This window comes from Dichotomopilus funicola (genome assembly GCF_033296635.1).
Source record: "Dichotomopilus funicola strain CBS 141.50 unplaced genomic scaffold C8A04scaffold_27, whole genome shotgun sequence".
NCBI lineage: Eukaryota > Fungi > Ascomycota > Sordariomycetes > Sordariales > Chaetomiaceae > Dichotomopilus > Dichotomopilus funicola.
In genome coordinates this window covers 324,493-338,697 of record NW_026944048.1, presented here as the reverse complement: position 1 = coordinate 338,697, position 14,205 = coordinate 324,493, and the positions used below count along the sequence as shown (strand labels likewise).

At 56.0% G+C, this 14,205-nt stretch overlaps 3 protein-coding genes across 3 annotated transcripts; 1 reads left to right on the top strand and 2 right to left on the bottom strand.

Annotated features, from left to right (window-relative positions):
- Positions 1-131: 131 nt before the first annotated feature.
- C8A04DRAFT_28248 (thioredoxin-like protein) lies at positions 132-1,380 on the bottom strand (the record flags this gene model as incomplete). The annotated part of the gene is made up of 5 exons (XM_062780577.1): positions 132-433; positions 565-888; positions 972-1,002; positions 1,083-1,151; positions 1,306-1,380. The coding sequence occupies 5 exons, from the start codon at positions 1,378-1,380 to the stop codon at positions 132-134; spliced, it is 801 nt and encodes a 266-aa protein (XP_062637498.1).
- Positions 1,381-2,271: 891 nt separating this feature from the next.
- Positions 2,272-7,775, bottom strand: C8A04DRAFT_28247 (uncharacterized protein; the record flags this gene model as incomplete). Its single annotated transcript, XM_062780576.1, has 5 exons — positions 2,272-2,435; positions 2,512-2,585; positions 2,666-5,944; positions 6,013-7,482; positions 7,594-7,775. The coding sequence occupies 5 exons, from the start codon at positions 7,773-7,775 to the stop codon at positions 2,272-2,274; spliced, it is 5,169 nt and encodes a 1,722-aa protein (XP_062637497.1).
- Positions 7,776-8,318: 543 nt separating this feature from the next.
- C8A04DRAFT_28246 (pre-mRNA processing factor 3-domain-containing protein) lies at positions 8,319-9,836 on the top strand (the record flags this gene model as incomplete). Its single annotated transcript, XM_062780575.1, has 1 exon — positions 8,319-9,836. One exon carries the CDS (start codon positions 8,319-8,321, stop codon positions 9,834-9,836), a length of 1,518 nt encoding a protein of 505 aa, XP_062637496.1.
- Between the last annotated feature and the right edge of the window lie 4,369 nt (positions 9,837-14,205).

Sequence of the window (14,205 nt, the reverse complement as noted above, 5' to 3'; positions counted from 1 at the left end):
AACCTGGACGTGATGCGAATATGTAAGAAACACAACCTCATCGCTCATTAATGTACGTCTTCGGGCTTCCCTCACAAACTTCCCTTGTCTCGTATCTCTGGCACATTAACCGTCAATCCCCCCCGTCATATCTACAGCAAAGCCTTCCATCCCTCCGCGCCGCCTTCCGCCTTTCCATTCCCACTCACACTTCCCTTCCCAGAAGTGGCCGAAGATCCAGACCCAGACCCAGGCCTCTCCAACCCCAGGAAATGCGCCGCTCGGCCGAGGTGGTCGACGCCGAAGAAGGCTTCTGTTTTTTTGGAGTCGCTGGTGCCGGTGCTGGTGGTGGTGCAGACCAGCCAGGGGAGGCCAAAGGCGCCGGAGTCGAAGGCGGCGTCGGTGTTGTTGATGAGGGCTTGTTTGACTTCGGGGGTTGTGGATTGGGTGAGGACTGAGGGAGTGGTGGTTGGTTAGTGCGTTAGTTTGGTTGGGTCGTGAAAGATGATGGGTGGGGATGCCCTGGACTGGGGGGAGGGGCGAGGGGGAAGCGAAAGGAAAAAGGAAAGGGGAAGGGAAACTGACTTCTCTCGGCTTCATCAGCCCCAAATAGACCCGCTAGCGTCTCCCGAAGCACCTCCGGGTGGTGGATGGCCACTGCGTCGGCCCAATACCGCGCGTAGAGCGCGTCCAGTGCTTTGATGAGGCGTGGTTGTTGCTGCTGTGATGTTGTCCCCGCGGGAGTGGCGCTCGAGGCAGCGTCTGCGGCGTCCGCGGCCGCGAGTGCGCAGAGCGCCCGCATGATGGGCACTGTGGGCACGGGGAAATCAGGCGGCAGCGGCACGGTCATGGGTACGGAGAAGAGCTCTGCCCAGCGTAGGCGCTCGTTGTAGATCCAGGCTTGTTTGTCTGTGTGGTGGGTGTGAGTGAGTGGGTGGGGGTTTTGACGGGGGCGGATGGGGGATGGCATAGGAGAAACGAGAGGAAGTTACTTTGGATCCGGTTCGGGGGCGTGTTTCCACACTGTTGGTGTCAGAGATATTGACCTCGAGTTCGGCCCTGGGGTATGGTAGCCTAAGTGGGAATGAAAGGGGGCCCCTCACCTTCTTCATCAACCCACCGAGCAAGATGGGTACGTAGGTGATGTCGCAGCCTTTGAAGACCTCATCGTGCTGTTTTTCTTAGTTAGTGTCCGTGTATAACCCAACCCATGCTCCGTGGATGGTCACATCGTATGACCGGCCATTCGATCAAGCAAGTGTTGACCGGAGATGGCTGGGGAACGGGAACGTCGACAAAGCGACGTTAATCGGACGGGGGACCCACCCGCAGGATGTAATACGCAATGTATGTAAACGGGCTGATCGTATCGACATACAGCGTAATCTTGGGCGCGGCCATCTCGAATTGGGTTCAGAGTGGAAACAAGAACCGGATGGGTCGATGAATAGTAATCCGTTAGTGCGTGGGCGTGTGTTTGGGTGTGATGGCGAGATGTAAAGGTCCGATGACAACAGCAGCCCTTGAACGGAGACACACGGACTTGACCCCGTATTTAACTAGAGCTCCCCCTAGTATCTTTTCTCTCTTCCTGGCGTTTCGCACTCTTCTGTTAAGTTACTCTTCTGCCGGTTGCTTCCTTCTCTCCGGTTGAGGGCGACAAGAATTGTGTTGGGGAAGCTTAAGTTGAGTGATAAGTAATCATTCCAAGGGACTAAGACCCACGCCGGCAACCTGTATTCGAGAGACAGGGGTAGGACGATGTCGAGGGAGGATATTCAACAACAACAAGAGGAACTCAACAAAACCAAAAATAAATTAAGAAAAAAAAAGAAATGGAAGGAAATCGTCACTTAGGATGGGGGATCCGTCCTGTTTGTTGTGCTCGCGCAGCGCGGTTGTGTTCCGCAACACCGATCGGAAGACGCTCCCCGAGCCGAGGGTCACCGAAACAAACACTCAACCGACCCCGCACTGCCGCACTTGGGGGGTGATGTGGGGAGCAGAAGAACAACTCCAAACATGTGGAACGGTCGCCAGAGATTGGAGCGCGCGCCTGACGCCTGGCGGCTTTGACGAATATCTAAAGTTTTGAAGCAACTAACTACCAGACCGTTATTGACTGACCCTTCACATGCCGGAACTACCTGCCGTACACCAGTTCGGTTTATTTACAACAGACCACATAGCCACTGAGCTAGCCAACGGGCTGGTTTCTCCTGGGGAAGAACTTTTACTTCCCCAGCCCCGTCTTATTACATAAAAACACACAAATGGTGTCTCATCTTCACTTTAGAAGGCAGCAACCTTATGCTCAGTCGGCACCTTGGTTAGGACATCAAATGAGCCCGTGCCCATGGTCCCGAGCTTGCCGACGACCAAACGACTCGACGGCGTGGCCAGACTATCCCAGTCGCCGTCCAGGACCGCGTCCTTGAGGAACCCAACTGTAGTTTCTGTTTCGGCAGAAGGTTAGGGCTCGCTGTTGAAGAAATAGAAATGAGAAGGATTAGGGTAATGGAGAGGACGTACCGTAGCTCATCTTGGTAAAGGGGCTGACGTTGCTGGTTAGGCCGATGCGGTTGAAGGCTGAGAAGCCGCCGTTTCTGTGACATAAGGGGTTAGTCATATTGTATTTCCCCGAGGACTGTCTGTGGTAATCAGGCGAGCGGGGACGCAAACTCACCTCGTCATGTAGTCGGCAATAAGGTTCAGATGGCGCGGGTCGACCGCAATACCGTGACCGCTAAACACGGCGCTGAGCTCGGCCACAATGTTGCTCCGGCACGCCTCCACACCATACACCTCGAGTACCTGTGCAATATCATTGGTCGAGATGCGGTTCGGGTTGATGTAGTCGCCGTACTGTTGCATGGCGCGCAGGTTGGCGCCGTCGGTGTGCACGAGCAGCTCGACGATGCGCTCCTGGCCTGTAGCCGGGTCCGTCTGCTTCTTGGGCTCGAAGGTCGCCGTGCCGATGCGATGGATCTGCTGGATGACGGACTTCTTGACCGCGTCCTGCACCAGGCTGAGCATGAGGATCTTAGGGATCGACGCGTCGAACTCGAGCGTAAACTCAACCCACTCGCCGCCCTCCTCGTCGCACCGGAACTGGGCAATCTGCTCATTCTTATTCTTGACCCGTGCCTCGCGCGACCGCGACCGTTGCTCGTCGGTCTTACCGTCGCCTAGCTCGTCGTCACCGGACTCCGGTTCTGGGCTACCACCGTACGCCTCGTCCACAAAGTCAAGCTCCTCCTCACCATCCTCCACGTCGTCCGTCTCGCGCCGTATCCGGTCCTGGATTTCGTCGTCCTCGTCGTCGTTGGGGCCGTACGAGACCGCCTCAGACCGGTTGGCCCGCTGCTTGGCGTTGGTTGCGTCGTCATCGCCATCTTCGTCATCGTCGTCGTCGTCACCGCCCGCTCCTGGCTCCCGGCTCGCATTGGCCGGTGCCATCTCCACCACGCCCGCCTTCTTGCCAATTTCGGGCGTCGCCGCGCTGTTCTCCTTCTGCTTTTTCTTGATTTCCTTCCGGGTCAGCGCGCAGAGCAGCGGGATGAATTTGCGCTCCACCGTGTTGAGCACGTCAGCGACGCTGATGGCATACATCTGGACGTACTCGGCCGACTTGAAGAAGCGCAGGCGGACCTCGAACGACTTGGCCAGCGCATGCCCGATGCCGCGGCCGACGCGCTCGCGCACGACAGCCCGCTCGGTGACATGTGCGAGCGGTAGCACACTAATCGACTTGGCGAACTGCTCGCCATCCTGCTCCGAGAGCTCCTCATTGAGCACGAGCGTCATGGACGGCGTCGAGATCTTGGAACTGGCCGTCATCAGGATTTCACGCAGACGCGGAATACCTAGCGTCACGTTCTTGGCCGAGTGACCAGCCAAATGGAAAGTGTTTAGCGTCATCTGTGTCGACGGCTCGCCCACCGACTGGCCGGCCACGATGCCGACCGCCTCACCTGGCTCAACCAGCGACCGGACGTACTTGGCCGCCAGAATCTTCTCGGCCGTCTTGCGCATGATTTGCCCCTGCTGCTTGTCCGACCCTTTCTCCTTGATTAGGCCGTCCTTGTTTGCCTTGACATAATCAGCCATCCTGGTGTAGAACTTCTCCGACGTCGCGAAGCCGAAAGCCGTAGGGTCGAGCTGGGAAGATATTGGGTCGAGAGGTTCGCGGGTATTGGTGGACCGGATCGCGCCTTTCATCCGCTTCATCACTTCGTCCCTGTGCTCAAACAGCGCCTGCGTGCCGGCCTCGTGGTACCGGATCTGCGGGAGCTGCGAGTCGAGGTTGCGGAGCACAAACTCAAAGTCATTGAGGTACTTTTGTTTGCCGATATCGATGCCATCCTCGCCAAATAGGAACTGCACAATTGTACCGTCCGAATCTCGCACCGATGAGTCGTATGACACCCTCAGACCTTCCATGCCCTTGATCAGACAGCGCTGGAGGTAGCCGGAGCGGGATGTCTTGACGGCCGTGTCGATCAGACCTTCGCGGCCGGCCATGTGATGGAAGTAATACTCCTGCGGGCGGATACCCGTCAAGAAGCGCTGCACAATGTAGCCGCCTGCCCTCACGTCGGTGTCGTACGGCTTGAAGCTCGGCAGTGTCTTGCCGCTCACCATGACGGGCACACGGCGACCTTCTAGCACCTGTTGTCCTAGGTTGCAGGAAATCAGGTTGGCATTGACGGGACTGCCCTTGGCACCGGAAATGGTCATCGACTGCATGTGGTTCTTCGGGAATTGCTTCTCGAGACCGGCCGGTAGGCACAGCCTGGTGATTTCCGTAGAGAGCTCAGCGCACTTTGCGCTAGTGAGCAGCTCTAGCCCTTCCTGCTTCTTGTCGTCCCTGAGCACCTCCTCGAGGCGCTCTAGAAGCAAAGGGTCGTCCTTAGTTGGCTTTTGGTTCACCAGCGAGACGTACTTGGTCGCGACCTCGAGGCCGATATCAGCGGCCGCCTTGATCGTCTGCTTGCGGTCCTTCTCGCCCTTTGGCGTCATCCGAAGATCATCCATACCGCAAGTGAAGGCGACCATGGCGAGGTACCGTGTGAGCAACCGGCCGATGCTGCTGAGGAGCTTCCCTGCGATTGATGGGCCGTAGACCTCGTGTACCGCATGGACAAAACCACCGTCGGTCGGGCCGAGCTGGGACTTATCGAGGATGCCACAGATGAACTCACCGTCGCGAAACATGACCTGTCCTTCCTCGGAATCTTCGCCCCAGCTGCGACTCTTGACCTTGGCCGATCCGTTCATCCATAAATCACCGCAGTTGTTGGGCCGGATGTTCTTCAGGATCGTGGTAATAACCTGCTTGCCTGTCCAGCGAGGCGCTGGTTTGATGATGGCTGGCGGGACCAGCTCGATCTTCTCCCCCGTGATATGCCCGCTTTCTGGACGCAGGGCGGCATAGATGAGCTGCTGGTAGGACCCCCGGTCGAGGAACACGTCCTTGTTGCACAGTTCCACGGAAACAGACAAGTGATCCTGAATCAAACCACGCAGAGGGTTCCCTGCCGTGCCTGAGATGTACTGGTGATCCGTGTCCGCGAGCTGGAGCGCCTCGACACGGGCGACTTCGTTTTGCGGGAAGTGCATGTTCATCTCGTCGCCGTCGAAGTCGGCGTTGTAGGTGTTACAGTTGGCGTAGTGCATGCGAATTGTCTTCTCTCCTGGAAGCACCCGGACTCGGTGGCCCATGATGGATGGCTTGTGAAGGGTAGGCTGCCGGTTCATCAGGACCACATCGCCGTTGGTCAAATGCCGGTGGACCTTCTTGTTCCTCTGGCCGCTGAAGTTGTTCCCGGTTGGCGCAAGAAGTTGGTTGGCGAGAGCCACGCGGTCCTCGAGGGATTTCGCCCGTAGGTTGACAATCTGTCCGTTCTCATTTTCAATCGCCGCAGCGCCTGGCCATTTATCAACCCCGTTAATAACGGCTTGCCTGATTACTTCTGTTAGCATTCTTCATGGTTGACTACGAGAAGGTTATGGAACAGGACCGTAACTCACTGAAGATCCTTGAAGTTGTGGCTCGTCACCGGCTCGGGGTATGTAAGCTTTCTCGCAAAAACAGGGGGTACACCAATTTCGTTGGTCTCGATATTCGGGTCGGGCGAGATGACACTGCGGGCGGCGAAGTTGACACGCTTTCCCATCATGTTCTTCCGGAACAGACCCTCCTTTTTCTCAAGCTTCTGCTTGATCCCTTCCTCGTTCCGCTTGGCGGCCGCGCCCTGGACTGGATTCTTGTCGCGATCCATAAGCGAATTGACGGCATCCTGGAGCTCGGTCCATGCCTGGTATAGCGAGCTCATATCCCTTGTCCTCCTCCCTTCGTCCATAGCCGCTTCCTTGCCATGATTGCTGATTTCTCGTGAAATCTGCGCCACCATAGACGCACTCCTGAGGATTAGCTTGTAAAGGCTATTTTGCTGGGCTTCGGAAATCTGGGAATCGCCCATGCGAGCTTCTGGTCGGAACCGGTTTGGTGGTACGAGAAGAGCCCAGATGAAGAACATGTCGGCAGAAAGGGGTTTTGCGCTTCTGGGTCGGGGTTTCGAGTTGTAAAGTAAGGAAAGGACCTCTTGCTCTTTCTCGAATAAGAGTTCGAGACGCTTGTGGACCTCCATCGTGCTCAAGTATCGTTGTGCGGGCGCTGGAGCTTTTGGCTTGCGCCTCGGGTTCTTTTTTGGGCCGTCTGTCATTACCACATCGCCATTCTCGTCAAGTTCCTCCCCTTCGCCCTCACTATCCCCATCTTCTGAAGAACCCTCCTCAGAAGTGTCCAAATCGGCAACCCCCTCATCGGGAGTGAAATGAGGGTTCTTCTTGGCCTTTCTTGCTAGCGCGAGGGCATCCGTCCGCTTCCTCCCCGCTTGTGCCATGGCTGCCCTCTCCTTTTCGCTTAGGTCGCGCTCAAAGATCTTGACGAAGCGATCCTTGCGGTACACGGGCGAAATTCCATCACAGCTCCTACACCGCTTCTCCTTCACCATTAACGCAAGGAACTCCTTGATGAGGGCTCGCCTCATCTCGGCCGCACCCTCATGCTTCCCTTTCCTGATGTCTCCAATGTTGACCTTGAGCCTGTACTCCCGTAGGACCCGCCGGACATATGCTTCCCTGGCACGAATAGTGCCACTGTGAAGGTCGGCCCCCTCTTCTTCCGCCTCGTCATCTTCCCCAAAGGCGGGAACGCCGGCGAGGGTCAGGTTCTTGAGCTGCTCGCCAAGATCACTAACGCTGAACGACTCGATCATACCGGCTTCGTGGATCAGGCCGACCTGCAGCAAACGGAAGATGCAGGTGTACTTGTGGATTTCGTGGCGCGGCATCCGGAGCCTGTGGCAGTAGACGCACTGGGCTCGGAGCAGGCGATAGGCTTGGTCCATGAAGACTGGGTGGTACACTGGGACGGGAAGTTCGATGTGGCCCGGATGCCCCGGGCATTGCGCCTGATTTAAATTACATGTCCGGCACCTGCGCAAAGTCGATGTCAGTTTTCCCCAATCTCAATTTCTTTCTCTAATGTTGTTCCAGGCGGTTTCCAGCTAGAGACCGAGAGGACGCATTGTTCGGTGCGCATCTTACAGGGCGTCGCCCCATGACCCGAGAGCCGGGTCGTATAGACCTCCGGGTACCGGGTTGAGGAGGTTGTCAAAGGTGCTGTCATTTTCAATCCGCTTGACAGAAATCGACCGGACCTCGTCGGCCGAGAGGAACGTGAACTCGACGCTTTCCAGCGACGATCCCACGGGCTGCGCGATGTTCATGGCGGGCAATCGGACCGACAATCAGCCTGTCATATGCGCATTGCAGTCTCTCCGTCGCGGCGGGGAAATTGGTGATCTGTAGGGGATTCGCGAGGTCGAAAGCGTCGGGACAAACGCTTCTTCCTCCAGATCACAGACTTTGGAGGCCGTGATTGGTGGGGAGTTGGACATTGGAGCTCTGGCGAGAATATTTTTTGGCGGTCAGCCCAGGCAGAACCCCACTGCCGCATGTGTGGGGCGCCCAACTGCCTGGGCGTTGCAGGCTTGGCATGAGCTGCTGAGCTGCACCGTTCAGCTTGAACTTTCAGGGTTCGCAGGCCTGGGGTTCGCGTGCCTGACTTCAATTAATCATCTGCATCAACTGGGCAACAAACACTGGATCGGCAACCCCCAACTTGGCCATCATTCTCGTCTACAGCCTACGGAACCTTTTTAACGGCGGTGTCTTGTCGGCAGAAATACTAGCGAAGACGACGAAACGGCGGCTTTGTTTTCGCCTCAATCGCACGTGTCCGGACGACAACGCCGGAAGCGACGACGACGATGGACCGCGGCCAGCAACACGGCGGGCTCGGCCCCCGCCATGACTCTTCATCGAGGGTCCAAAAGCCCGAGTCGGCTGCGGACCGCATGGCGGCTCTGAAAGCGCGTGTTGCTGCGGCGGTGGGAGGGGCAAAGGCCAAGGGCGGCCTCAACACCCCTCTCCACCCAGCTCTCGCAGACCTCAATGCCCCGGTCAAGCCGGGCGATTCCCTCAGGTCATCTCTAGGACAGCGCCCTACGCCAGATAGTGCCAGAAACACTAAGGGGAAGCCCGGCGGCTTCCCGTCGACATCCCACGATGGCCCGCGCGTCAACCCGTATATCGATACCAGCAACAATGTGCCAGCGGGCAAGGCCCGAGAGTCGAGGCAGCTCATCTTCAACCAGAAGGGCAAATACATCCAGCAAGCCAACGCGCTGCGGAGACAGGCCGCATTGGAGGACATGAAGAGGAGGATCGCGGAACAAGCCCGCAAGGCAGGGCTGGAGGAGGACCGTGCCGTGGAGAAGGCGTTTGTGGTGGAAGAGCCTCCCGAACTGGAGTGGTGGGATGAAGGGCTCATCGATGGCAAAGACTACAGCGGCATCCCACAGTCCCTCAAGATCACGACGCCAGACAGCATCGTCACGTTGTACATCCAGCACCCAGTCGCCATTGAGCCACCGCAGGACAAGCTCGCGCCGACGCCGAAACCCATGTACCTGACGCCCAAGGAGCAGCAGAAACTCCGGCGGCAACGGCGCATGATGGAGCTCAAAGAGAAGCAAGCCAAGATCCGCCTTGGACTCGAACCGGCACCACCGCCCAAGGTCAAGAAGTCTAACCTGATGCGTGTCCTCGGCGAAGAAGCCGTCAAGGATCCGACGGCCGTCGAAGCGCGGGTCAACCGCGAGATCGCAGCGCGGTTTGACAAGCACATGCAAGCGAACGAGGAGCGCAAGCTCACCAAGGAAGAGCAGCACGAAAAGCTGGCAGCCAACCAGGCCAAGGACGCGGCCAAGGGCATCCACATGGTCGTGTTCAAGATCGGCAGCCTGGTCAACGGCCAGCACCGGTACAAGATCAATATCAACGCGACGCAGAACGGCCTTAGCGGCGTGTGCATCATGCACCCCAAGTTCAACCTCGTCATCGTCGAGGGTGGCGAGCACAGCATCAACAACTACAAGAAGCTCATGCTCCGCCGCATCGACTGGACTGAGTCGCTACCGTCGCGTGAGCGGGACACAGCCGCCTCCGCCTCCTCGGCCCTAGCCGCCGCTGCGCCCGGGTCCTCTTCTACGGGGGGCAACGGCACGGCGGGTGCGCGGGAGTGGCTCAAAGGCGAGGACGAGCACGGGCAGCTCAAGGACCTGTCGGCGAACCGTTGTGTTTTGGTGTTTGAAGGCGAGATCAAGGCACCCGCGTTTAAGAAGTGGGGGAGCAAGGTGTGCGAGACGGACGGGGAAGCGAGGGAGTTCCTGGGGCAACGCAAGATGGATAATTTTTGGACGCAGGCTAAGAACACACCGCTATAAGGGGCGGGTAACGGGAATATGATGTTGGTACCTAGCCAGACTACCTCCTCTGCTCCAGAGGCAAATAGTCTAATTACGGAGTTTTGATCTGCATTACAGTCCAGTCGGTAGCCAGGGAGACGGAAATACAATACACTCACTGCCTTTCGGGCCATGAGACAAATCAACCACCCATCTATCTCTACCTAACGATTCCCAAAGCCAAGCTACGACCGACAATGTTGCTCCTCATCTGTTGATATCCTGTCCATGGCCCGGCTCAGCCTCGGATCTCATTACGAATAAGCGAGCACAAACAAACAAACACTACCAATTAACAAAGAACGGTCAACAAAGGAAGCTAGATGGGATCGGCCGAATACGCCATGTCCGGATGGCCCATTCGGCCGACCGCCTTTATCTCACTCTCACCATGCTCTCACTCTCGTCCCGCCGAGTTCAATCTTTGTTTGTTCCCTCCCTCGCTTGGGTAGATAAAATGCGTCTGATGATGGTGCTTTGTCATTGAGCGTGGTTCGGGGCCGCTTAGATATCCGACCGGTGAGCAGGGGAAGAAGCAGCCGATGACAATGAGCGACGGATAGGTGTCTGTTCGACTTGGTCATGCGGAGTGGCTGGTGAACGGGGTGAATGGGATATGGGCCTGGAGATTGGTCCCTTCCATCTGTTGATCTTCCTCTGGGGAAAACATTATTGTAGGAGTGCGATAAACATGTGGCAAAGCGGGTTGCTCTTCTTGCCCTCCAAGACACTGTTCGAGACCAAAGTTGAGGAGGTCAACATAGTGCAGTGGTGTGCATTACAGAACATCTAGTGTTCTGCAGTCAACAAACCCCCAAGGTCCCACCAACCCTCGTATAATCACTTTTCGGACGAACATCAACCACTATCATGGCGTAAACAAACGTTAATGCCATCCGGCCATATACAACAACCCCCCCGCACCACATCGCTTCTTAGCCGGCCATAACACCACATCCGGCAACCCGCTCCGTATATGACAGAAGCCGTGACAAACATGGATCCTGTTCGTACTACAACGGTGGTCTCATTCAATCATAAAACACTTCCCACAGTTACTACGCGGCCACCCAAACCGGGGTCCGTCTATAGCCAAACATCCTACGTCCATGTTGCATCACCAATTGTCCCCAAAGAGAAAACGAAAAAGAGACGTGTAGCTCCCTACCCTGAGCCCCCCACACACATAGCCATCCATATCCCTCCAAGACCGCCACCTACTTTACGAGCCAGCCAACAAACCAAGATCGTCAAGCGGCACGGGAAACAGAAAAATAGAGAACAAAAACGAAACACGGCACAGCAAGCGGGAGGGACCGCGGAGAACCTTCTTTCCATTTTTCCAGACTCTGCCACACACACACACACCTACCCAAATTACATATACCACCGCCACAGGAACTACGCCGCTTACACAAATTTGTCTCCAATGGTTGACATTGGGGCCGCCGCGAAAAATCTCGGGGATAACGGTGCGGGGAGAAGGTTTCTAGGATATTTACTGTAGAGTGAAAGCTCAGGAGGAGTGCTTGAGTATCCTTTGATGCGTCATATTGAGCTAGTATTTGACACAAACATCTGGCCCCCTTAACACTCAAGTTGTTTACGCTAGGTTGAACAGAAGAACAAGTAGCTCGCTCGACGACTATTCCCAGAACACCCCATCCCGCCAGTGTGTACATACTCGATTTACCCCGACACGAGGCCCCCAAAAGTGAGAACCGAAAGGATCACAACACGAATCCACCCCCATGCACAGTTACTAACCCGAGGTGTCACAAGAATGTCTCGTCTCATCGGTCGGCGGTGGCGAGACATATCCAGCAAAAGACGCCTGCGGGAAGAAACAGCAGGTGAGCAGGCAGCCACATTCCTACCCTTATGGCCGTGGCCACAACGAGGCTGGGCGTACATAGTATGTCTCAGTTTACCCGCTCTTGGCGCGTATGGCCTCGAGACGGCACTGGTTGTCGTTACTGCGCCGTGTTCGAAAAGGAGGGATTTGTTAGCTTGGAGATGGGCGAGACATGTTCGTTCGTCAACTGTCTGTCTCAAAAGACACCCAAAAGAATGGGGGCGACGGTTGACTAAGGGGTTTTAGGAAGGTGTAATATCACGGTTTAGCATCACGGCTTAGCAAACGCAGTAGAGCGAGTTCTCCAACAGTAGTAGACCGAGCGGGATGTCCCGGTTCTTAATCCGGCGGCAAGCCTCACGCTCAATCCTTAAACACGCATTTCATGAACACACTAGCGTGTCAGGAAGGAACTCACCTTCTAGGTCCTGCACCTCACTCCCACCCTATTAGGTCTAAACTCAAGCCACTCCAAGATCGATCTGCCTTCTAACCCAACTAAAGCACACCCCATCCACACGGGATCCTCTACCTCGCTAGATTATCAAGACCAGGCCTCACTAGGACCATTCCCATCTCCTCATTCAGTCACCGGCTCCCCGAGATCATCAACTTTCATGCCCGCTTTAGGTCTAAACACAATCCAAACAATATCGCCTTCTAGTCCCATTCACGACACACGACAGACAGACAGACAGACAGACAGACGCCAAACCCCGAAAGAAAGAGCCGAAATGTGCTAACGTGGGTAGTATTGTTGGTTGACAACCTCCTGCATGATCCTTCAGATTAGACGCATGTCGCGAGAGAAAGCCACCGGTTTAGGACGCAGCCAGTTTAGCAAAGCTAATAATGATGTTCATTCTGGGCCTGAGACTTCCCACCCCCTTTGGCCCCCCTTGCCGTTTTCAACACGCCAACATGCATACTACCCACTACCCTAGACATTAACACAACGTGGGGTGGCATAGTAGTATGGAGGTATGGCAAGGGAGGAAGCGGAGCTCAGTCCTGCGTCGGGGAGATTAATATGATTTCCGTTGTTATTCATCGATAGCACCCCCTCGATTCGCCCACCTATCTACCCTTTACGTACTGTCAGAAGGATGGACGCATCCAGCCATGGATGCTTCATCCCACTGCTCTCCACCGATGACCCCCATGAGACGAGAGATGGGCTTAGACTTCCGCGACATCATGCCGAAAGACGTCTTGAGTTTAGCGGCGTGCCTATCGGCATGGATGACAAGCCTCGGAGGCTCAGGCTCGGCAATCTGATCAACCTCGAGCGTCCGCTAGCCGCGAACAGATCCCGCCCGTTTGTTGTTTCAATAGCCGAGAGCATTGTCAAAGAAGAAGGGGCGCAGACGATTAGTCCTGTGATTTGAGCCAGGATCTGTATGTACACTCCCTGAATGCACAGATGTACCTACCCATGAGAGTACACGGTATGTTGTCCTAGCCGTAGTCCAGTGCGACTTAACAAAGTAAATTTTGACGTTCATGCAGTTATGCTCTCACCCTTCGATCTGCTTTCCTTTTACCGTCCTGGATGTTGGCAGCTCAGACATACACATCCCCCCTTCTGCTGAGAAATTTTGAACGGGTCAACTTCTGCGGCTGCCAAGGCGAATAACTTCTATAGGTTCCCCGAGGACATGATGTTCCTGGGGCCGCGCATTTTGCAGCGACTTTGAACCGCGGGGTCGAGCCAGGGGTATGGCGAGCGAGCGTATCAAATCTCGAGTTTTGTCGATCTCTCTCCCTGCGTCTCTGGTGCCTGCTATGCGTGGCCGCAAAACCGGTCCCGAGACTTGGGGGGACGGGCCCGGCGACACGGCGTGCTCTTTTCGCACTGCTCGGTCAACACGATCCCGATTTCGTGCCGAGTCTTGTTAACTTGCCGCGTGGTCTGTGGTTTCACTGGTCGCTTTTGGAGATGGCAGTTCGTGGGGGAAGTGTCAACTTGCGGGACTTTTATGATGCAGTCGTCCGGCGCATTCGATCCCACACCTCTACGGACGGCTGCATTATCGTCCACAGCCCACATGTACGAGGAAGTTCTGTCAATCTTTTTCTTCTTCCCCAGCAAGACATGCGGCACAGTGGACGATCAAGCAGTCGCCGCGACGGTAGCGGCTCGGGCGCGCCTATTCTCCGCTCCGGCCACGTGAAGCAAGCGAGGTGGGGATGCAACTTCTCGTTTTCTCCATCTCGCGGTGATGACGCTTGTGCATGCGGACGCGATCCTTCCAAAGGGACGCGTAAGAAAGCCTTGACTGGTCGGCTAGCAAGGACAGTCGCGGCTATGGTGACGCAAATATTGATGGGTTGGTGCAGCTGCCGCCGTCGCCGAAGAATTTGAGTTCTGGAGTTCTGTGACACCCGCACCGATCGGTCGAGTGTCAAAGATGGGAATTCCCCCGATACGTAGGGATGCTTGGTAGCACACACTACTATGTACAGAGTAGACGCAGTCAGACGGACGTTGTG